Source organism: Canis lupus, chromosome 3 (assembly GCF_011100685.1).
Source record: "Canis lupus familiaris isolate Mischka breed German Shepherd chromosome 3, alternate assembly UU_Cfam_GSD_1.0, whole genome shotgun sequence".
Classification (NCBI taxonomy): domain Eukaryota; kingdom Metazoa; phylum Chordata; class Mammalia; order Carnivora; family Canidae; genus Canis; species Canis lupus.
Window position 1 is genome coordinate 25,406,369 of NC_049224.1, and position 25,744 is coordinate 25,432,112.

Sequence of the window (25,744 nt, forward strand, 5' to 3'; positions counted from 1 at the left end):
AAAATTTCCTAAGCCCTAAAATGAAGATTGCAGAGAGTAAACATTATCTACAGTAAGTTTAAGAATAATGTTCTGAATATGGCCACTAGAAATAAAAAGGAAAAGTGGATTATTCACACTGAAATATGTCATTATTTAATATATTGTCTTCAAGAGAGCTTTGAAGGATATAAAAATTCATGTCATACTCCACAGTAAGGCAGAGATGATGCTCCACCAAAGGGGAAAATTCATTTTTGCTTCAGTGAGAAAATTACATTGTGATATGAAATGAGTGTTAATTGTTCAGGTACATTCATATCAGTTACTATGCTGCCTAATTCTGTCATTTTTATTTATCCTTACATTCATTTTTTAGTACTTTATATCTTTATTAATCTTAATTAATCTCAGGAAATCTGAATGAAAATTCCAAAAATACAGATTATGGCAACTTCTCTCTACTGACATATGATATTGGTTAACTTGTATGTTTCTTAGATTTTGGTTACTTTATCATGCAATAAAAAAAATGAGAGTTTGAATCTCAACCCCATAATTTTTTATGTACCTTTGAATAAATCATTTAACCCCTTCAAGCACTAAGTTTTTTGTTTTTTTTTTAAGCACTCAGTTCTTATGTACATGCACAAGGATAATCACAACTCCTACCTTACACTGTTATTGTGAGGATCAAAATACATAACACGGCTAGCATTGTTGAAAGATACTAGACGCCAAGCGCCATTTCATATATTAGCTCACAAACCTCAAAACTCTATGAGGTAGGTATTATTAGTATTATTATTACTATCTCAATTATTTTCCAGATGAAAGAAAACAAAAAGTTTAATAATTGCTCCCCAGGACATGCAGTTAGTCGCACAGCTAGGAATCAGAACCAAGGCTTTCTGGTTCCAGACCCTGCACCTTCACCACTATACTCAATGTCTCTGTACCCAGGAGCTCTCTGCAAACCATTTAAAGCAATGCACATGTATTAGTTGTGCTGTTGTTCTCATCACTCATAGTCTCCACCCACACTGCCTAACCTCAGAGTATCTAGGATTTTGCCTTTCCTGGGTTTTAGGGGTTTTTAAATTTTATTTATTTATTTATTTGGCAGAGAGAGAGCACAGGTTAGGGGAGCGCGAGAGGGAGAGAGAGAAACAGACTCCCCACTGAGCAGGGAGTCCAACCAGGACTCAATCCCAGGACTCTGGGATCATGACCTGAGCTGAAGCAGATATTTAACCAATTGAGCCACCCAGGGGCCCCTGTCCTGGGTATCTTACTAGGCTGGCTTGCCCTTTCACTCATCACTGCATGGACAAATCCAACGTGCAGCCCCAGTGTCTCCTAATCACTGCAGCTCAAGATAATTTCTGTCCTCTGAGCCCTAGTAGCGATTTTTCCCCCAGATTTACTGAAATATAATGGACATACAACATTGTGTAAATTTAAGGTGTACAACATGATTTGATACATGTATATTAGAAAACGTTTACCACCGTATGTTAGTCATCACATCCATCACCTCACATAGTGTGTGTGTGTTTGTGTAGATAGAACATTTAAAATCTACTCTCTTAGTAACTTTCAAGTGTATGATATTACATGTTGTTAACCCTAGATACCATGGTACACATTTTTAGATCCCCAGAACTTACTCATCTTATAAATGAAATCTGTACCCTTGGACAGATCATTTTTTCCTCCTTTTTCCTATTATCCAGCTCTTGGCAACCACCAATCTACTCTGCCTGGTGGCAATTTTTACCTCTATTATGGCTCTTAATATATTCTACTTGTTACAGTGAATTTCAGACTTGTTTTGTTTCCTTCATTAGACTATATGCTCCTTGAGGGCAACATCCAGCTCTGATTTCCTTTGTTCATCTCCACATGCCACAGATATCTTCATGTCTTCTGCAAAAAATATTTTCGAATGATTGGATAGATGAACATTCAATATTATTTCTAGAGCAAATAGCACAATTATTACTAAGAATAATGACTGAATAATCATGATAAAAAAATCACAATTTATATATTTTTTAAAAACCTGTATTTATATAAATCTATAGTATCAAGTAGATGGAGACATAGTGGATATATGATTTTTCAGCATCCAAACATACTTCTAATTTGGGAGAGAAATTCAAAAATAAGTAGAAGGCGGAGCTTCATTTTTCACCACTAACACCAAAATGAGGTAGACATTCCTCATCTTGTCATTCTAACGCAATCAGTTGACTCTAAGTTCTACCTTTCCATTAAGCACTTTTCTACTTATCATAGGTCCAATTATTTGCAACCAGGTATATCTAACGAATACAGCCCAAATAAGTGGTTTGAAAGTCTTGCTTAATCGTTATGTATTTTTTAAATTACCCAGTGCAAATCTTTTAAGTGTTATATATTTGTCTAGTAATTGGAGTAAAAACAAATATAAGACATCTTTTAATTACATGAGAAAGTCTATGTATGTTGCAATCTATTTTTATGAGAAATACGGCAAAGAGGACAAAGAAGTGTAATTCTGAGTAATTATAAACTGTCCACATACTATGTTAGATAACTGATAATAATGCAAGTGATGCTATAACCTGTCACTTAAGTTAAACACTTACCTAGTAGAAGTACATATAAACCTAATGAGGAATCTCTTAATCAGAAAATGTCCCAAGTGAAGCAACATTGGATCCACAAGATACCTGAGACATCAACTTTTTTTTAAAGATTTATTTATTGGAGAGAAAGAAAGGAACAGAGAGTGAGCGGGCATTGGGGCAGAGGGAGAGAATCTTCAAGCAGACTCCCCTCCTTCCTCCCCACCGCCCCCCACAGCTATTTGGAGACTGACCTGTGGCTGGATCTCACAACCCTGAAATTATGACCTGAGCCAAAAACAAGAGTCAGACACCTAACAACTGAGCCACCCAGGCACCCTGAGACATCAGCTTTGAGATGCTCCTATTCATCAGCATTCCAAGGACCAAATCACCAGATGAATATTTACAATGTTAAGTCTTCTGGTTGTAAAACAGAAGACACTCTATACAAAGTGTTCTGTGGCTTTGATTCCAACCTCTTGGTCTGGCATCCCAGTACTCAGTATTTTTGGACTCCTGGCTCTCTTCAAACCGCAGTACCTCAAAGGGCAGCCTGGGTGGCTCAGCACCACCTTTAGCCCAGGGTGTGATCTGGAGACCTGGGATCGAGTCCCACATTGGGCTCCCTGCAGGGAGTCTGCTTCTCCCTCTGCCTGTGTCTCTGCCTCTCTCTCTCTCTCTCTCTCTCTCTCTCATGAATAAATAAATAAAATCTTAAAAAAAAAAAAAACTCAGTACCTCCAGAACTTGGACCTACTATGCCTATAGCAGTACCTTGTGTATCAATCTAATTTGATCCTCTCCCCAGAGGATCCTCTACCTTCTAAGCATAGCACATAATACATAAACTTAAAGAGCTGTGCTTTGACGACTTTAAAGAAGGAGAAAAGCAATAACCTAGTTTCAAGGTGAGCAGTGTTCTTTTTCACCAGATTTAGAAAACAGGCTAATGAATTTCTGTGCTGTGCACACAGTAGGCACTCATGTATATTTTAATGGATGTTTCTCTTTTTTAAAAAACATTTTATTTATTTGAGAGAGAGCACAAGGAGGGGAGAGTCAGAGGGAGAAGCAGAATCCCCACTGAGCAGGGAGTCAGGACAGGGCTCAGTCTCAGGACCCTGGGATCATGATCTGAGCCAAAGGCAGATGCTTAACCAACGGAGTCACCCAGGCACCCCATGGATGTTTCAAATAGGAACCATTCTGCCAAGAGTAAGCAAAGAAATGTTTCTTCTTTCCAAAATACGAACCATTTTGCCAAGAGTAAGCAAAGAAATGTTTCTTCCTTAAGCAAAGAAATGTTTCTTCCTTACTCTATCTAAGAAAGCTAAAATATAGTCTATTGAAGGTAAGAAAATAAATTTACCTTTTCATGTCCTCTTCTGGCCCTTGGATCCACTTAAAATCTGTTGCTTTTTGTATATATGGTATTTTGTACTAACACAGGTTAGAGTAAATATTTTGGCTAATTAGTTCTCCCTGTAGTTTTGTTTCACACTTCTCTAGCATTTTTTTCTTTAAAACATTTTTAAAACCGGGCATGATTTTTCAATGGGATTCTATTCCCATCATATGTTTTATTTTTTTTTAATTTATTTATTCATGATAGACATAGAGAGAGAGGCAGAGACACAGGCAGAGGGAAAGCAGACTCCATGCAGGGAGCCCGACGCGGAACTCGATCCCGAGACTCCAGGATGGCACGCCCCGGGCAAAGGCAGGCGCTAAACCGCTGAGCCACCCAGGGATCCCCCCATCATATGTTTTAAACAAGCATCCTAACTTTCCATACTATATCAAGTATTTACATGGTTCAACAAATAATTCTTATTAAATTTTCTCAAATGTTTGGAGTTTTCAATCTGAATATCTTTGTATTAATCAAATAACTTTTCATTATTTTTCTGAATAACTTTCACTGTTTGCTCTTAAATCTCATTTTATTTCCTAGAATCTCTTTTAAATCTACCAAAATTCGTGTTCCATTCCATTATCATAGCTTTATAACTTTATATAAGTAAATGTGGCACATTTGAACTTTCTTAAAGATTCTCTACAGTAAAAATAAGACTCTAAATTATCTGTCAAATCATTTTCAATGTTCTGCTCATTGTAATAATTAACTAGAATCATTTTGCTCCAATCTTTAAGTACCTCTCTAATCCATATTTTCTTTCCTGTTCAACAAGCTGCCTTAACTCTCACTGTGCTGGCAACCCTTCCAATCTATTATCTCTTTCATAATTTGACCTCAACGTATTTTTCCAAACATTTCTTCTAGTTAATCTTCGGGAAACCTTTACTCCAAACTGGCCTCGCACTGTTTGCCAAATATGCCATGCTCTCTTCAGCCCTACAGCTTGGCACTCACTCTCCTCATCCCCATTGCTTTTCCCAGCCTTTTCAGAAAAGCCAACCTGTAACCTTCTCTTGCAAGTTGTTGGACAGAGCCTTGGACATTTTACTTTTATTCTCCAACTTCTCCAACTCCATCTTTCTGTTTTCCTGTCATTCTTTTCTATGTACTCTAAAGACTTCTTGTTCCAGATCATGTTGAACAAGCCTCTTCTTCCCCTTCCTTGATGTTTTATACACTGCTTAAGTCCAAACTTTCCATTATTCTTACTTTTTTGCTAGCCTTTATCATGGTTTGCCTTTGAGAGATCATTATTTTTTGGCGATTTTTTTCTCTCTGTTCCTCCATGAGCATCCTTTGGGCATATAACAAGTGGACAAATCTTCCACATGAAATATCTGGGTTACGTTTTTAGTTCTATACTATTACTTCCTGGGCCAATAATAGAATGGATCTCCAGAAAGAACAGACATTCAGTTGCTGAATGGAAGAAATGTTTCCTTCCCTATTCAAAAGCAGCTCTTCTGACTAATTAAAGAAATATGTCAAAACAGTTCCCAAGAAGAACCCATATGTCAGCCAAAGAATTAAATATTTTGAAAATGAGAAGAACCACTTGGTCTATTTTTCAATAGAGATTGAGAACAAAGGAAAAGAAGAAAGAGCAGGAATAAATCAGAATTCAAGCTGAAATAAATATAGAAATCTCTAGTTGCAATGAAAGGGGAAACCATGTAAGCTTAGGACTCTGGTGAAGCCCTATGACATTATGTTTATAATTAAGGTTTTAACTACATTCCTAACACTTGCCACCAGCCTTTACCAAAACCAAGCTCTCAAAAAGGAAAAATAGGACATAAAAAGGTGCTGGAATCATGGGCAATAGACAAAGCCTTTTGCATGATACAAATACTCTTCTTTAAAATAGCATGCTTCAAAAATAGTTGGGTGGATGGATACAGTGAGCACTGAAGATGGCAGTATTTTGTGAGAATGGACTCATAAACTACTAAGCACTATCCAAATATAGGCTATTTATTACTATTTCACAGGAATGTAGTTATGTCTTACCCACTGCTGGGTAACAAATGGTATTGTGTTCCACTACTTCTTCCAAATTTCAAATGACAAAAGTAATTAGGGGAAAAAATAATACAGGAAAGGATTTATTTCTCTTCTTATATCCATGTTACCCCCTAGGGAACCCAGGTCCTAAACGTCCAAGTAGTAGGAATGAGAGGTACTCAGCAGCAGAATGCTATCACAATTTGGCTGTGTGCCTTCAAGGATCCAACAAAAATACGTGTTTACAGAAGTGGAGCAGCTACTCAGCTAGTTTAGATGCCCAGTCTTTGAGTACTCAAGATTTTCCATTTTCCTTAGTCAACCACTTCTGCAATGTATGAGAAGGATCAAACTAAAGAGTAAAGGCACATACATGTTTTGGGTCCTGAGTTTCCCGGAGACAACAACACCACTCTTGTACATCTTCCTTATAACCTATCAGAGCAGTTCTGCAATTTAAAAATCAGGCACTATCACAATGTTTCCATCTTTGGGTTGTATGCAGAAATGGTTAGAAATCCCTCATCATTGATTAATTCAATAAATACTTGCTGAAACTGTATCACAGTTGATACTGTGGGTGTCAAAATGAATAAGACAAATAACAAATGTCACATACTTATTATTCTCTGTCTCTGTCTCTCTTTCTCTCTCTCTCTCTCTCTCTCTCTCTCTCTCTCTCTCACACACACACACACACACACACACACACACACTGCCATGAGTAAGGCTTATTACTTTGTAGGCTGTAGGTACTCACTATTAATTTCCTTCCTCCCTCTTTTTTACCTTACAGCTCTATTTTCTCACTTACCATTTTATAGGGGACAAACAATTCTGTAATACTGTGATATTACATATGATATGATGTGAAATGATGTGCTGTGATATGATATGACATGGGAGTGACAAAAGCATGTGCCATGTTAGCTGAATCCTAGGCAACAGTATGCCTGGTGGACACTGGCCAATATAGAGGAATAAGAAGTAATCACAATCCAATGGATTTGTATTTTAAGAAACACAATAAATATTTCTTCTAGAATCTAAACCAGCTGATAAAAGAAAAGATCATGTCAATTTAAATGGGAACTACTATTACTAATTGCTTTACTTAAAAAAAAAAGGTAGCAGAAGAAAATGCAGAGCAGAGCAACTAATTTTTACTAACAACCAAATGCAAAAGAAATTCTAAATATCTGTCAAAAACAGGGCTAAGTGAACTATTTCTGAAGCAACAAAAAAGACCCCTGAGCAAGAAATTTTATAATCATCCTCTTTCTAGGTCGGAACTCTGTTAGAATAAGACAAAGAAAAATCTGGACCTGGAGTAAGAGGAAGATGTTAGGAATCCACACTGACAGAGATCTGGTTAACAAACAGATGGAGAGCCAGAGTAATCAGATATCACAGAAAAAGGGGAATAAATGAAAAATTATGACTAGAGTAAAGGGCGAAACATTTTTTTGAACACCCATTAGGTTAAGTTAGTAGAAAAGAGAAAAGAAATTCTTAGGATATGATAAAAGAAAGAACCATTTTTCATATTTCTCCACAAGAAAACATTCAGTATGCTTTGACAAATTAAATTAGATATTTTAATGTACCTGAATAAATACCAAATGAATTCTGGAATTTGAAAAATCCTAATGCTCATTCCATACAACACAGAACGGGGAAGGAGGAACAAGGAAGGCTGCCACATAAAATAAGTAGCTCATTTTAGTTTTCTTTTATTAAGCATAAATAAAAGGTGTCTTACAAGTATATAGATAGGATCCAAGAAAGCTAGTGGAGTATTTGTTTATTATTATTATTATTTAAGAAATAGAAAACCATCATAAAGAAAAGATCTTAGGAAGTCTACAAATTTCATTAAAATATAATTGGACTTGCAGGAACAATTACTGTGCTGTACTGTAAGGGGAGCTGTTGGCACATAAGAGCAAAGTACACGTATGAGCTCATCTACCAGCCTAGGCAAGACCCACTTCCAGCTAGAAGCAGTCATGTTTCAACACCTCCGATTCCCTAATGCTGACAAGCTAAACAACTTGTTTTGTCTCTGGGAGCTCTTCTCTGGTGATTAACTGCTTATGGTGCATACTAATTATATGAAAGTACAGTATTGAAGAAGTAGTGTCCTATTTCCTCTACCTGCAGCCTTGATATGTCTTTGAATCTAGAAAGATACTAGGTAGAGCCACTGCAAACCAAATCCAAGAGAAATATTTCCCTCCCCCATGGTAAACAAATATATCCCCTTCTACTTTTTAGTATAACAAAGTTCACTGACAACAAACCTCCTTTAACCTCTGGGCTTCAAACCAAAGAGAATTACAACAATAAAGTGAGTGTTTCTAAGGCCTATAATAATCATATGGATAAATCTGCAGCAAGAGTTCGTGAATTAGTAACTATCAGTGTCCTCAATTCCCCAAGTCCCATGTTGAAAATTTACCCCAAATTGTCAGTTCTTAGGAACTGCACCTCAGATTAAAATCTTCTCACCAGGGAGTCTATGAGAATTTGTTCTTGTGTTTTAAATCCTAAGTGCTTGCTAAACCGCCAACACTGCAAAATTAGAGACCATTAAACAATATAAGGCAGCAAGTGATTAAATCTACCAAATACACATTCAAAGCAGCTTAAGCTACTTTTTAATTAAAAATAAAATATCACTGGCTAAATTCAGATGTCTTAGCTATCCAGAAAAGTTAGAAGGCTGTTCAAAATGCAAAATGCTGCTGATAAGGCCAGATAGAAAAGGAGAAATGAGAAATAGGGTAGGGGGTGAGCTGGGGAAGCAGTTCCTCTCCCTCCCCAAGCCCAGGGGGGCAAGGCCTTGCAGTGCTGACCCGGTTTAGTCAGAGGAATAGAAGGGGAGTCACTGCTGCCCTAGAGGGTAAGAACTCCATGTGGCTGCTGATTAAATAAGCTTTATTAGCCAAGGCCTCAGAGGAGACAGGGTGTTCCACCTTCTTGGCAAGGGGAATGAGTTGAGTAACAGCATGGCAGGAAGCTCCGGCAGTGGAGATGTATAGATGGCCGAAGGAAATGTTAGTGCTATTTTTAAATATAGCTTGAACTAATTGATAAACAGTTCTCAAAATAATTATTAGCATTTGGGGAAGGAAGCATGGGGGCTTTTGAGTTAGCAGAATTGCTTAAGACTGAAAGAAATTTTTACTGTAAAGTTACAAGTACATAAACATTGTAGCTTTAAGTTGTTCCTACTTGTTTAAGGAAAAGAGAAAGGGCCAGGGGGCTTAGTCAACGTTGGGCAGGAGGCCAAGAATCTGAAGATCAGACTTAAGGCTGGGATGATATCATTCACTCTGAAGTCTTGATACTCTTTCTAAAGCATGAGAAAATTTACTGGTAAAACCTTACCTCACCCACAGTTTTCTTATTTTTAACTCTATTTTTTTTCTCTCAAGAATAATTTTCTAAATCTGCTTTCTGCCTTATATGTAAATGTTATGAATTTCCATTTAGCAGGCGACATGGTCTTACCTAAAAAGCTTGCCCTAAAGTAAAGCACAGGCACTTGGTAGCTACAGGAGTACAAGACATGATACTCATATTTAATCACTTCGCTTCCCGTTGTGGTCTCAGTCTTTTCAAAATCATCCAGGGGTAATTCTAAAGCCTCCTGAAAAAGAGCAAAGCAAAAATAAAATGTGTTTATCAGTTAAAATTTTTAAAAATGGACATTAACACAGAAAGAGAAAGAGGAGGATTTCTTCTGGCAAAATAACAGTTAAATAAATATAGGACTATGAGGTAAGGAAAAGGGAGTTTCCAACATTAATGTTTAACGTTTGAGTCCTGGGTAAATAGTAAAACCAGAAAACATTAGCATTAAGTAATTCCAGATTGTTTTTGAGAGACAAAGCAGCTCTGGGTAAAGAAACAGGAAGGGAAAAAAAAAGCAAAAGATCTATTGCAACAGCAACACTGAAAAATCTTTACAATTTTAGCAACAAGACGATGGCTATACAAGCTACCTTCTTCCCTACCTGTGAAAGCTAAAAACATCCTAACAATTGAACAAGAGGCTGTGAAATGTCCCTGAAGATTCTATTGTACTTGCCAAAAGATGATTCATTGTGTGCTGAACAATTCCCAGTTCCATTTTGAATAAGAAAGTTATTGTGCAAGAGGTTGAGTTTGTTAGGTACATTTCAAAACCTGATATGAGTCTGTTTTCTTTATTATTGTGCTATCTGTGGTATATTTCTACAATAAATCTTGATATTTATAATAGATGGCAAATATTAATGCCAACTTAAACACGGTTTTTGTAAGCAAAGATGGTTATAGCCAGTTCACTTCTCACTAATCATTCTTTACTGGTGGATTTTTTATTATTATTATTTGTGGGTGTTTCTGAGGAATTTATCTTAATGTTTGGAAGCAATTAATTGGACATGTTGAGCCAGAAGCTAGGTTCATCCACACTCATTTATTTGAGTTGAAGAATTTCCTTTGAAATTAAATTAAGTAAAAGAAAAGCAGGTTGGTTTGGCTCATTTCTACCTCTCATTAAAGCAGTAACAACAATGAACAATTGGAAAGAGTTACAGGAAAGATTTCAAACTTTATCAATATGAAATAAGGTTTCCTGTGGAGATAAGTAAAGCCACAGACTACTCTCCAGATCTGTATCTGCTTTACTAATTCCCCACTCACAGTCAATTCATTGGGGGAGATATTACACTGGATAAATCACAACTGAAGATACTTACAAAATAGTTTTCACTAAACTCCAGTAAACACTATCAATTAAACACAACAAATTAAATAACCGGGGAGAAATCACTGGAATATATATTCCAGATACAGAAAGTTAATGCAGTAGTGAGAAAGAGATTTTTCTATTTTTTTATTTGAATTTTCATTAGGCAAATTTACCCATATCTCCTTTTGAAGCAGTTCTTCAAATCAAATTCTTTCTTTCTGGTCAAAGATTAGATTGTTTAGCATTTAGAATTTCCTTTCTTTTTAACATTAAAAGCAGTATGTCTTTGTGAAAAAAAAAAATCATTGCAGGGGCACCTGGGTGGCTCAGTCAGTTTAGCATCTGACTCTTGATTTCAGCTCAGGTCATGATCTTGGGGTTGTGAGATCAAGCCCTGTGTTGGGCTTTGTGCTCAGGGTGGAGCCTGCTTAGGATTCTCTCTCTCCCTCTGCCCCCTCCTCTTGAAAAATCACTGCAAATACTGTACAAGTACATAAAATAAAAAGTGAAATAAATTCCCCTCATCCCCACACTTCTATACCTCAGGTATGTAACCATTTTTAACAGATGACTGTATATTTTTCCAGACTTTTAGAATTTTTTGGCCAACAAACACATACACACACATACATCCACCCATCATTAATTTAATCATGAAGTATAGGGGAGCCTGGATGGCTCAGTCAGTTAAGGGTCTTGATATTGGCTCAAGTCATCATCTCAGGATAGTGTGATTGAGTCACGGGTCGCTGCATGCTCAGCAGGGAGTCTGCTTCTCTCTTTCTTTCTCTATCTCTCTGTCTCACCCCCTACTCCCAGTCTTTTTCTCTTTCTGTAAAATAAATAAATAAATATTTTAAAAAAGTAAAACCAAAAAATATTTAAAAATTCATCAAATACACAAAAATTAGAAACAAATAATGTTCAAGTACTTATGGGATATGGGAAAAGACATTCTCCTAAATTCTTGCGGAATATAAATTGATAACTATTTTTCTGAGGATTGGCAGTTATCGATTGATCTTTAAAATGCACATACCCTTTCATACAATATCCCCTTTAGGAATCTGTACCACAGAAAAAGAGATGTACTAGGATATATGTGCTATGATATGTATTGCAATATTAGTCGTAGTAGCAGAAAATTATAATCAATCTAAAATATCTAGCAATATTGAAATGTTAAAACAACAAACTATGGCATAGTCATGCAATGGAATATAGTGAAGTCATTAAAACACAGCAAAATATACAGCACTAACATGGCAGGACATGATAAGATGTCCATGAATGAAAACTGAAAAATTAAATCAAGGAATGTATGTGTATGAATTTTTTTTAGAGAAAGAGAGAGAGGGTGCATGTGTGTGTGCAAAAGGGGAGTGGGGGCAGAGGGGCAGAAGGAAGGGAGAGAGAGAATTTTAAGTAGACTCCTTCCTGAACAAGGAGCCCAAGGGGGGCTCAATCTCACAACCCTGAGATCATGATCTGAGCTAAAATCGGGAGTCAGAGGCTTAACTGACTGATTACATAAGAATGAAATCTTGACATTTGCAGCAACAGGGATGGAGCTACAGAGTATTATGCTAAGTGAAATAAGTTAGAGAAACACAAATACCATATGATTTCACTCATATGTGGAATTTAAGAAACAAAACAAACGAGTAAGAGGAAAAAAAAGAAAAAGGCAAACTAAGAACAGATTCTTAACTATAGAGAACAAACTGATGGTTACCAGAAGGGAAGTGGGTGGGTGGATGGTTTAAATAGGTGATGAGGATTAAGCAGTGCACTTGTTCTGATGAGCACCAGGTGTTGTATGGAAGTGTTGAATCACTATATTATACATCTGAAACTAATATTACACTGTAGGTTATCTAACTAGAATTTGAATAAAAACTTTTAAAAAATTGCTAACTTCCTCCTGAAAACAAAATCTATCTACCCAAAGCAATCTACACATTCAATGCAATCCCTATCAAAATATCAATAGCATTTTTCACAGAACTAGAACAAACATTCCTAAAATTTGTGTAGAATCACAAAAGACCACAGAACAGAATAGGAATAGAACAGATAGAACAGAATGGAAACCCAGAAATACACCCACAACTACATGGTCAGTTAATCTTAAACAAAGGAGGAAAGAATATACAATGGGAAAAAGATGGTATCTTCAACAAACAATGTTGGGAAAACTGGACAACTACATGCAAAAGAATGAAACTAGACCACTTTCTTACATCATACCCAAAAATAAACTCAAAATGGTTTAAAGACCTAAATGTGAGACATGAAACCATAAAAATCCTAAAAGAGAGCACAGTCATTAGTTTCTCTGACATCAGCCATAGCAAAATTTTTCTAGATATGTCTCCTGAAGCAAGGGAAACAAAAGTAAAAATAAACTATTGGGACTACATCAAAATAAAAAGCTACTGACTGCATAGTGATGGAAACAACCAGCAAAACTAAAAGGCAACCTACTGAATGAGAGAAGCTATATGCAGCAAATGACATATCTGATAAAGGATTAGTATCTAAAATATATAAAGAACTTATAAAACTCAACACCCCCCAAAAAAAATCATCCAATCAAAAACTGGGCAAAGGACATGAACAAATATTTTTCCAGTGGAGACCTGCAGATGGCCAACAGACACATGAAAAGATGCTCAACATCACTGATCAAAATTACAATATCACTTCACACCTGTCAGAATGGCTAAAATTGACAACACAAGAAACAACAGGTGTTTCTTAGAGTGTGGAGAAAGGGGCACCCTCTGGCACTGTTGGTGGGAATGCAGACTGGTACAGCCACTCTGGAAAACAATATGGAGTTTCCTCAGAAAGTTAAAAATAGAACTATTCTATGATTCAGCAATTGCCCTACTAGGTACTTACCCAAAGAATACAAAAACACTAATTCAAAGGGATACATGCACCCAGATGTTAATAACAGCTTTATTTACAAAAGCCAAATTATGGAAGTAGCCCAAGTGACCATCAACTGATGAATATATGAGGAAGACGTGGCACACACATACAATGGACATTTTAACAATATTTGCTCTTCCAACCCATGAGTTGGAATGTCTTTCCATTTCTTGTGTCATCTTCAATTTCTTTAATCACTGTTGCTTTATAGTCTTTAATCACTGTTGCTTTATAGTTTTTAGTACTGATCTTTCACCTCTTTGATTAAGCTTATTCCTAGATATTTTATCATTTTTGATGCAAATGTAAGCACAGTTGTTTTCTTAATTTCTCTTTCGTGGCTTCATTATTAGTGTATAGAATGCAACATATTTTTGTTCATTGAACTTTACTGAACTCATTTTATCAGTTCTAGTAGTTATTTGATGGAGTCTTTTGAGTTTTCTATAAATAGTATCATGTCATATGGAAATAGTGAAAAACTTACTTTTTTCTTACACATCTGGATCCCTTTTGCTTCTTTTTATTGTCTGATTGGTGTGGCTAGGATGCAGTACTATGTTGAATAAAAGTGAGGAGAGTGGACATCCTTGTCTTGTTCCTGACCTTAGGGGAAAAGCTCTCAGTGTTTCCCCACTGAGTATGGCATTAGCTGTAGTTTTTCATATATGGCCTTTATTATGTTGAGGTATGTTCCCTCTACATCTACTTTGTTGAGGGTTTTTGTCATGAATGGATATTGTACTTTGTCAAATGCTTTTTCTGCATCTATTGAAATAATCATATAGTTCTTCTTATCCTTTCTCTTATTGATGTGATGTATCAGGTTGATTGATTTGTGAATATTGAACCATTCTTGCATCCCAGGAATAAATCCCACTTAATCGTGGTAAATGATTTTTTTTTGATGTACTATTGGATTTGCCTTGCTAGTATTTTGTTGTTGATTTTTGCATCTAGGTTCATCAGAAATATTAGCCTATAGTTCTCTTTTTTTTGTGGTGTCTTTATCTGGCTTTGGTATCAGGGTAATACTGATAGACTATCACATCTGCTATGAGGTAATACTAACAGAATTCCTCTTCTATTTTCTAGAATAGTTTGAGGAGAATATGTATTATCTCTTCTTTAAATGTTTGGTAGAATTCACCTGTGAAGCCATCTGGTCCTGGACTTTTTTTGTTTATTGGGGGTTTTTGGATTACTAGCTCAATTTAATTCCTGGTAATCAGTCTGTTCAAATTTTCTACTTCTTCCTGCTTCAGTTTTGGGAGATTTTATGTTTTTAGGAATTTCTTCCAGATTGTCCAATTTGTTGGCATATAATTTTTCAAAATATTTTCTTATAATTGTATTTCTGTGGTGTTAGTTGTTACTTCTTCACCAGAGCAAACTAATGATAAATACAATGACCTGGTGACTCTCCTGAGAATTATGCAAGTGATAAAGCCAATCCAAAAAAGCTACAGACTATATAATTCCATTTATAAAACATTTTTGAAATGACATAATTTTAGAAATTAAGAACAGAGAACAGATTAGCATTCTGGGTGGGTGGAGGCAGGTGGGTTATTATTACAAGAGAGCAACATAAGGAATCCTTGTGGGGATGGAACTGTTCTGTATCTTGACTCTCCTGGCGGATACATGAACCTACAGGTGATAACATTGTATAGGACCAAGTACACACACACACACAGAGAAACAAGCAAAACTGGGAAATCCAATTAAGATTAATGGATTGTATCAAAGCCAAGATCCTGGTTGTGATATTACACCATAGTTTCACAAGATATTACCTCTGAGGGAAATTGGGTAAAAGTACATGGGATCTTTTTGATTACTTATTACTGCATGTGAATCTACAGTTACCTAAAATATTTCTATTAAAAAATGAAAAGGAAAGATAGCGAGGCAATTTGAGTCTTGTTAAAAATGAATTAGAATGTCTAAGACTTCAGGTGCTAACAATATAGATGGCAGAGGGATCAGGTTAATAAAGACAGGCTAATGTCTGGGATTTGCTTTACAGTAACACAGGAGAGGGGTCAGTGGATGGAGGTATGGAAGGGGCATGATTGGCCATGGAATGGTAGCTGTTGGGGTTGCTTAATGAGTCCACTGGTATTCATTATTATACCATTCTGTCTACTTTTGTTAATATTTTAAATTCTCCCAAAAAATATTTAATAAAGGTTTCTGATACCATGTTGCAGTATAAGGAACCTTAGAACTTTAACAGTGAAAGGGACTTATTAAATCATTTCATTTGGCCCAACACTCACCTTGAAACAATCAACAAAGCCCAGAAAGATGGGTAATGTCACCTCTAGTTAGAGGCACAGGGAGGCCTGTAACCCATGTGGAGACACTGAAACATTGTTCTTTGTACTATAGTATGCCACTTTTCATTATTACCATACTTAATTTGGACTGATGTTCTGGGCAACATAAAATTAACAGTGACATTTTGAGTAAGTCTGTTAATATTTTTTCCTTTTATTATGTTTTTAAAAAAGGATTTGGGTATATTTAATTAGGTTTAAGAGTTACTAGAAAAATAAGTCAAATATACCTTTATTTTCCTCAAAATGTTGCTATTTCATTAAATCAGAAGATACCTGTGTTTACAAAATTACATTCATTCAAGGAACAAAAAGATTAAGTGGTTCACATTAATTATAGAAACCTTGATTTTATTGAATTCAATTAACAATAAGTTGACAGTGATCTCTCATTTAGAAAATCTGATATGAATTAAGCTTTACAACTAAATCCCATTAAACAGGGATCATGCTGAAGACACTTCATAGATATTTTATTGAAATCAAACCCAAATAGTGTGTGGGACTTAGGAAATGAGATCCATATCTCTATTTAGCCTACAGGGAAAAGTAATTGAAGAAAGAAAAACTTTTCTTCTCTCACCAAAAATCTCTATTACTATTACTGAGCAAACCTAAGTAACAAGCTTTATTCATAATGTCCCCTTGAGGAAACAAAGAGTCTATTTATTTATCTTCTACCAGCCAGGACTTTAATTCAAACTTAACATTAATAGGTCAGAATCATAGCCAGGAAGCCAAAGCATGACAGGGGCGCAGCGCTGCTTCAGAGGCAATCTGCAGCCGTGTCCATCAGTGGACACATAAGCCATCTAATAACAATGGGAAAATGGGCTATGTAACAAACTTCATTTGATTTTCTTGAGCCAACAGCTTTTAATCTCTTCATACTTGATAAAGACGGAGGGCACCAGGGTGGCTCAGTCAGTTAAGCTGCTAGGGTCACATCATGATCTTGGGTCCTGGGATCAAGCCCCACACTGGGCGCCACGCTCAGTGGGAAGTCTGTTTATTCCTCTGCCCCTCCCCCTGCTCATGCTCTCTCTGTCTCAAATAAATAAAATCTTTAAAAAAAAGAGAGAGACTGATAAAGCTTTTTGACAAACAAATGAAAAATCAATTCCTTAAAAAATAATTTTAATTACTAAAACTTATAAAGTGAATTAAATATAAAAATAACCTAAGTGGGACTCTAAGCAGAAGCAGACCTTTTTTGGTTCCACATGTTTTACGGTGGGGTGTTTTCATTATCTTGACTCCTAGAATGAATTTTTTCATGATCTCTGTGGCTTTTGAGTAAATGAGTCACACGAGCCTTTCCGAGTGATGCCATTCTTTCAGCAATTGTAAATGTAGTATCTGGTACATAAAATAGGGTTCAACACAAGGCAGACGTGTGTCTTACAGTCCTCAGGTGACATCGAAACAACAAAGGGTGGTCACCAAGATGACCCCAAGGACAGCATCTCAGTGATGCTCCTTCTGGGATAATGTTCCCAGGAATATTATCACTACTATTCCTGATAGAAAGAAAAAGAAAGAAGAAAGAAGAAAGAAGAAAGAAGAAAGAAAGAAAGAAAGAAAGAAAGAAAGAAAGAAAGAAAGAAAGAAAGAAAGAGAAAGAAAGAAAGAAAGAAGAAAGAAAGAAAGAAAGAAAGAAAGAAAGAAAGAAAGAAAGAAAGAAAGAAAGAAAGAAAGAAAGAAAGAAAGAAAGAAAGAAAGAAAGAAAGAAAGAAAACACCCATGATTCTTTGCTCTCCCAGCTTCCTCAGAAGGGAGAGAATTAGCATCAGCATGGCCAATGTGGGTTCCCACTGAGAAAAAGAATCTGTCTCCTGTGCGGGATTAAATCCTCCTCTGCAGCCTGGCATGCTCAAGGGCAAGACAGGAGGGAGGTGACACAGAAACCAGCCAAAGCACATCTGGCAGTTTTCTGAATGTTTACAGCTGGCTCCCTTGTGCTTCTTAGGCCCTGTTTCCTTTAGGATGGTGCAGGAGATAGCAGGGCAGCTTCTAGAGTCGGACACCTAGCAAATCAGATGAGTACAGGCGGACTGTGGAAGAGGCTGCCTCTTAGATTCCATGCCAGACAACACAGCTCCCCTGGTGGGAGGGAACAGTAATAATGCTTAATAGCACCTATCATATGCCAGTGGCGATTAGCCCTTCCGTGAGAACAATATACAAAAAGGGTTGTTTTCTGAGGAAAAAATCAGAAGGAGTTTTTAAAATAAAAGTTTGGTTCTTGTCATCTACTTTTTAGGATTCCTGAGCAGCTAAAAGCAAAAGAGTTAGCAGGATAAGGGATTTTAAAATCTGACATTCCTTGGGGAAATCATGACTAGCTGAAGAAAGATGAATAGAATTTTACCTGGTATTCTGAGCTTCAGAATCAGTCAAATGTGATTCTGTTCGGAATTCCCCTTTGCTTGTTATATAAGAAAAACCAGCATCAGTTTACATTTTTTCAAGGTTTTTTTCCACTCTGCAAAGACCATCAGATGGGCAGGGGCAGGGGGACAGGTAGGGAATATTAAACATTTGTATTCTTGGGCTCCATCCCCAAACTTCTGCTTTTGAACTCAATACTTCTGGGATGGTACTTAAGCATCTGCCTTGTTTACAATGTTCCAGATGATGCTAATGCAAGTGGGCAGCAAGCCATTCTAGAAAGACTTGCTTCACATATACATGAGAGGTCCACTTCAAGATGCTTTACTTTTGTAGTCTATGGGATTGTAGTGTCAAGAAAGCCTTGGTGTTGGGCTATGCATTAACCAGCGTTGCCTTGAGTGGCTACTCATCGATGTCTTCAGGAGAATCGCTATCTCAGTGGTCTCCTCTCAGTGGGAACCCATGCACCTCTGTTAACCTAAGACATCATCAGCTCATCACCTCCACTCAAGGGACAGAGACCCTGGCTTTTTCCCTTATGTCCTCCTACTCCCCCCTCCAAATCCTTTATTTTCTCTTTTTCCTTTGAATAATTCTCGCTAAACTATCAATGGCCATTAATGGCTTTGTATGGTACTCCTGTTACATTCAGTTGTAGATCTGTAGCTAAAAGTCCTAATCAAAAGCAATCTTTACTAGTAGAATTTGGGGTGCCAAAATGAAGTAAGTTTTGCACTATGCATGTAACCATTAATGTGAAAGACTTGCCTTATAAGCCATTCTGTTTTAAAACCAGAGCCAGAAAATCCTTCCCTGTGCTACAGGGTAAATCAGTTTCCACTAGATTTATCCTCACAGAGAATTAGAAACAAGAGTCATCTTTTATATAATATCCTCACAAAATTATGAACCAGTGTATTGTCTTCAGATTTCTCTTTCCCACATTAAACAATCCCAGTTCTTCTCATTTTTCTTATATCTCTAATTCCAGAAGTCTCAAACGTTTTCTTAAAGAGCCAGAGAGTAAATAATTTAGGCTTTTTGGAACATAGGTCTCTGCCACTGTAGCAAATAACTAGCCATTAGCAGCAGCATGTAAACAAAAGGACCATACACAGTGAAACTTTATTTACAAAAACAAGGTATGGCCCATAGACCCCAGTTTGCACACCCCTACAAATCCTATCTCAAGGCTTTCTTTAATTTGATCGTGTTGTACTTATATAAGTAGACAGCAGACCTTATCAAAGAAGCTTTATCTCCATTTGGTGAACTTTCCCCCTTTTCTATTTTTTTTTTCTATCTTAGAATGTTACATTGGATTTCCTGTGGGGATAAATTCTGAGCCTTAAAAGAATGATGCTAATTGAATCCAATAGGCTGAAGTTTGGCTGAAATCATTTATGAAAGCAGAGATAGCGCTACCCTAATTTAAACAAGTGAGACTTTTAAATGTCTTGATGAATAAACTGCAAATTCCTTCAGCATATGAATAAACTTCTATACTCAACTCCAGAAATGGGTAAATTTCACTGCCAAAGAATGAAAATGATAAGGTCTTGATAAACAGACCAAAAGGCAAGCACTGCAGTACTTGGAGAGTGTTGTGCACCCTACACATGGGGGGCCCTCGTACCGCATGCACGAGAAACAGCATATGGAGGAATGAGCAGAGAACTGGTCTCAAGGACCTTCGAGTAAGCCAGCAGCTAACCTCTACTTCCTCAGGACTGTGACAGTTAAGTGGATGCAAATATGGCTTCATTTGTTTGCTTGTTGACTTTTTTACCAGGAGAATCCCTTAAAGAGTTCTACAGGTACCTACCAGATGCCAGGCACTGTACTTGTGCCAGGACAAGTCGTGGTGTGACTTTGATTTTTTTTATTTAAAAAAAATTTTTAGAATTTATTTATTAAAGAAAGAACAAGAACGAGAGAGAGCGAGCACATGAGCAAGCAGGGGAGGGGCAGAGAAAGAGGGAGAGACGGAATCCCAAGCAGACTCTGCACAGAGCACGAGCACGAAGCCCAATGTGGGGCTCAATCTCACGACCCTGAGATCGTGACCTGAACCAAAATCAAAAGTCGCACACTTAACTGACAGAGCCACCCAGGCACCCCCATAGTGTTACTTTTAAATAATACTATTTCAGCATCAATGAGAGCACAATAAAAGTCCTCCTCTTTCTACTGGGGTGTGAGAATACACTCAAAATCTCAGATAAAAACAGCCAGATATTATAGAAACATAGCATAATCAATTGTGGAAAAGGGCATGGAATAAAAAAAAAAAAAAAAGAAAGAAAAGGGCATGGAATTTGGAGTTAAACCTAGATTCGGTTCCTGGCTCTGCCTCTCACTGGATAGATAGATCACTTAATTCCTCTGAGTCTCAAGCTCCCTACTTATTAAATGAAGTCACTTTTCTCCCACTTTTCCCTTGTTTGAAGTATATTAAACAAGATAGAGTGTAAAACTACTGACACATAGATGTACAGATTAATTTATTCATTCATTCATCATCAAATGTTATAGGATATCTTCTGTGTTCTAGACCAAGGGTCAGCAAACATTTTCTTAAAGAGCCAGATAGTAAATATTTTCAGCTTTGTGCGCCACATGTCTCTGTCAAAACCACTCGACTCTGCCATCGTAGCACAAAGGCAGCCTAGACAATATGTAAATTGAGCGTGGCTTTGTTCCAATAAAACGTTATTTATGGACACTAAAATTTAAATTTCATATAATTTTAATGTGTCATGAAACACCACTCTTTTGATTCTTTTTCAACCATATAAAAATGTAAAAACCATTCTTAGCTTGTGAGCTGTACAAAAATAGGCAAGCAGGCATTAGTTTGACAACCCTTGATCCAGACACTGTCCTAGGATCTGGGAACAGGGGGCGGAACAACAGACACTGTGCCCTAAAGGGAAGAAATATGTTAAACAATCACACAAATAACAATGAAATTATCATCATAATAAGTGCTACTAGAGAAAATGCGCAGTCCCCAGAGTGCATATAATTTTACACATCTATAAATTCAGTGTGTGAGATTCTAACCTTTTTTGTTTCAGCTCTTTGAAGTATAAGCCAATTTATGTAGTGCAGACCTCTTAAATATCCCAATCACTGTTTCCCAAGGTTTATTTTTAGTTCAATGACCATACCATCCAACCAGATGGATTTTTGGGAGCAGTTTTTTCATCCACATTCACCAGACTCCTTATCATCTAGAATATGTCACCTCTGTAACCTCTAACAATCCAAGCTTCTTTCTCACAAGCTCTTCTTGCAGCCCACTAAAGGATCACCTTGCACACTTCATTCCGTTTACTAGTGTCCTCCTGCCCTCAGCAACGGCTTTTGATTGACAATGTCCTGTACAATTCCTTCTCAGCTTTGCACATACTCACATACATGTGCATATGTGTGCACAATGTGTGTGAACAGAGCATTACACATTCATTCTCTAGCAATTACTAAGCAGCTATTATGTGCTGGGCATGGTGCTGCCACTGGAGAGAGGCTGGTGAACAAAACAGACATGGCCTGTGTTCTCAAAAGAGCTTATAACCAGAGGGATTATAATTATTTCATTAAAGTGCTGCCAATGCTCTAAGAATGTAAGAGAGCCCCTGGGCCCTTCTCTGGTCTAGGGTCAGAGAAAGGCTGCCTCTGCCACGGTACACACACAGCCTAGGATGCGAGTGCCTCGAGGGCAGGGCTTATGCCTGTCTTATTCACTCAGGTATCCCAGGCATCCTGAACCGTACCAGGCAAATAACAGACATACGATCAATACCTGTTAAATGAAATAAATGAATGGAATAAGTGTAAACTTTCTGTTGCCATTTCCATTCCAAAAATCAGAGGGCGGTATTTTTTTTTTTTTTAATTGTGACTCCAGGAATCAAAAAATGTAAGTAAGCACTCATCTTTAAACTGTGCATATTTACCTTCTGATCAATTATGAACATGTATTTCCATATACATTATGTACATCATAAAACTACAATTGAACAACTTAAAAAACAAATTTGAAGAACTGTTTTTCTATTAGCTGTTTTAGTTGATAATCTGAGCACTGGTAGAAGGAGCTTTCCCACCTGCTCTTTGCTCTGAGCACCAAAGAACCTTCACTGGCACCCTGTTCTCACCTCTTCTTTGGGCTTCTTGCCCATTTTGCACTCAGCTTTCTGGGCCAGTGGCTATGGCTAAATAAAGTCATAGAGTCGATTTTAACGTACGCGTTGAAAAAGCACCAAAATGGTCACACATGTAAATAGCATGCAAATGAGCACACTGCTGCCTGCCTTTCACTGGGCTCCCAGCTCTTGAGCAGTGAGGCCCGGGAGCCAGTCCTGATCACGGTTCGGGACAATCAGACAGCCACACACCAAATGCCCAGCTCTTGCCTGCCCAGCAGTCCTGCCTCTCTGCCCAGCACCGGGGGCATAGCCTTAACTCAAGACTGACTCTGAAGGGCCTTTCTCTTCATGAAGAATCTTGTTCTAATCTGCATATGAACAAAGAGCCCAAAGTATGATCAACACAATAAATAAAATGTTACAGAAAAATATAGTCATTTTATTAATGGTGCAGATACCTTTTTGCCAGTAATATTTTGATAAGAACAATCTGATATGCTCCAAGACCACCCAGTGGATGCCTGAAACCACAGATAGTATTTGAATCCTATACACTCTATAGAGTTTTCTCCTATACATACATACTTATGATAAAGCTTAACTTATAAATTAGGCACAGTTAAAGCTTAACAATAATAACTAATAATAAAATTGAATAAATATAACAATATACTATAATAAAGTTTATATGAACATGGTGTCCCTGTCTTAAAGTATCATATTTTACTGTACTCCTGTGATGACAGGAAATGATAAAAGCCCCATGTGATGAGATGAAGTGAGGTAATGACTTAGGCACTGTGACATAGGATTAGGCTACTACTGACCTTCTGAGGATCTGTCAGGAGGATCATCTGCTTCGGGACCATTGGTTGATGAAAACCAGACAAAGCAAACAGCAAACAAGGGCAGCTACTGTATATCACTGGCTGTGTTTAGTAAACCATGACACTGGCATTTCAATCTCCTTCTCCAGTTATAAGAGGTTTGTCTTCATGTTCTGGATGCTTTTCAATGAGTTGCTAATCAACATAGCGAGCTTCATACTATCGGCAGGTACAACACAGAGACAGGTTGAGAGTCATCCTTAACAACAGTAAATAAAAATCTTATCTGAAGTAGTCTTAGTTTCAAATTTGGACAGCTAATTTTTTGAAGGATCTGATTATATATCTTTACACATTGCCATTTTTTTGTACATTAGGGTTTCTTTGCAGGAATCTGTAAAGCCCCCAGTCTGACCAGTAGGAACTGGGTTAACTGAAATTGGATGGTATCATCCTGGTAAGTCTAGGCCACAAAAAACTGAAGTGTGTGACAAAGATCTGAAGGAGTGAAGGCACCACTATTGGCTCCTTCCTATCGTCTGGCTCCCCTTGTGCCTTTCGATGCCTTGAGTAACATGTGACCCCTGGTCTTCTGACACATGAACTGTGTGAAGATTCAGCATGAGGCCATGCTTACATATTAGCAAAGCATCATTAAAAAAATAAATAAGTAAAAGTAAATATAAATAGTAGTTCAAATGTTATTTCTTACATTTCAGTGAACTGTTTCTGCAAACTCACTGGGGTGCACATATCCACTTAAAAAACGCTATGCCAGTCATTCAGACCATTGTTAAACAAAACATAAAGAAGGCATAATTTATCCTTGTCATCCTCTACATTCAGTTATTCATGGCTTTGTTTTCCTCTTTTGGCACAATGCTTCCAAACTCCTCCCTTCTGATATGATCTCCAGAGCAAAAAATAAAAAAATAAAAAAAACCTGATAAATTTACCAACAGTAAATGTTACAAGCTAGGCATTTTAATCCAACAAAGAGTCTTTGCCTTTGAAGAGAAGTTTCCCTGAACAGGAAAATCTTAATGAAGCACCACTCACCATAAAGTTTCTGTAATAGAGAACACGACATGGGGAGCTGGGGGCAGTGGTGGCTTCTCTAGCACCCTTTAGAACACTCTGGATGACTGCCTAGTGTACTGAGAATGCCAGCCCCGTCAGTGACCATGCAAAGGGGCATGTGGGCATCACCAGTGTCTCACTATCTCTCTTTCAGGCAACAGAAACTGCTCCTAGAAGGAACTACAAACATTTGACTTCTAATTGCTGGATCCCCATGTCTCCCCGATATCAAGCCTGTGCATTCAACCACTTTTTCTATTTGTAATGGCAATGATAAATCACCTTTCAACAGAAGTTTCCAAATCAGAAAATAAAAGAAGCTTAAACTGGTAATACTGAATTAATGCATTTTCCTGGTTACTTATAATGGTAAAGCATTATTTGCATAGTGGGAAAAATGCAAATTTTATTAAAGTGCTGTTAGATAAGGCTTTTAGACTAACTTGCAGAACCCTAGAAAATTATACAGAGTGACTTGATTTGTCAATTCTAACCTCTTTGGAATCATTTGCCTGCACAGTTGCCACACTTGGAAGAAAAACCAAATCCAGAACTGACTTGTTTCCTAAATGAATTGGGAAGTTGTCGTTAAAAAGCATCTGCTACTTTATTGCATTCACGTAAAAGCATTCTTGTGCTGCTATAACGGACTATTGAGCAGATGTTTTAGAGCACTATACTCACAGCAATACGTGTATCATAAAAAAGATAAGGAGCTACAACGTAATTAATGATTTCAGTTCCATTATAAATGAATTTCACTTTTGTAAAAAAAAATGGATTTAGACTTGTATCAAGAACTTCAACTTTTAATTCAAGCAATTCACTTGCAAGAAAGTGAACACAAAATCATTTACAGCAATAAATAACAAAGGGTGAACCTCAGCCTTACAACCAACATGATGAAATCTGAGATTGCTTCTCCACACCAAATCACCCTACCACCTCACCAGGCATCAGCCAGAGAATTAGCCATTAGACATCAACTTCTTTGTGCCTTAAACATCTTCAAGCCAGGAGAATATGCATCTAAAGGTGTGTGTGAACATCTACATATCAGTTATAAACTGGTAACCTGTTTCTCTTACTCCAGTAAGATCCCCCAACTCTAAGTAATGAAATTTAAAAACATGAAAAACAGTGTCCAAAAACTTCATGGAAGTCTGCAAGAACATTCTTCTTTAATCCAAAAAACTGGCTGTGTTTGGGGTCCATGTCTTAGAGTGAGTTACTCCTCCCAGA

General features: G+C 37.1%; 1 protein-coding gene across 15 annotated transcripts in view; it reads right to left on the reverse strand.

Annotated features, from left to right (window-relative positions):
* ATG10 (autophagy related 10) overlaps positions 1-25,744 on the reverse strand; it is a 221,128-nt gene that overhangs the window by 75,552 nt on the left and 119,832 nt on the right. For all 15 annotated transcript variants that reach the window (XR_005356789.1, XR_005356790.1, XR_005356788.1 and 12 more), the window contains one exon: positions 9,535-9,673. Coding sequence is in view for 11 of the 15 variants with exons in the window: in XM_038532420.1 (XP_038388348.1) it covers positions 9,535-9,673 (139 nt within the window). In the remaining 4 variants the exon portion in view is untranslated. The remainder of the gene's footprint in view (positions 1-9,534; positions 9,674-25,744) is intronic.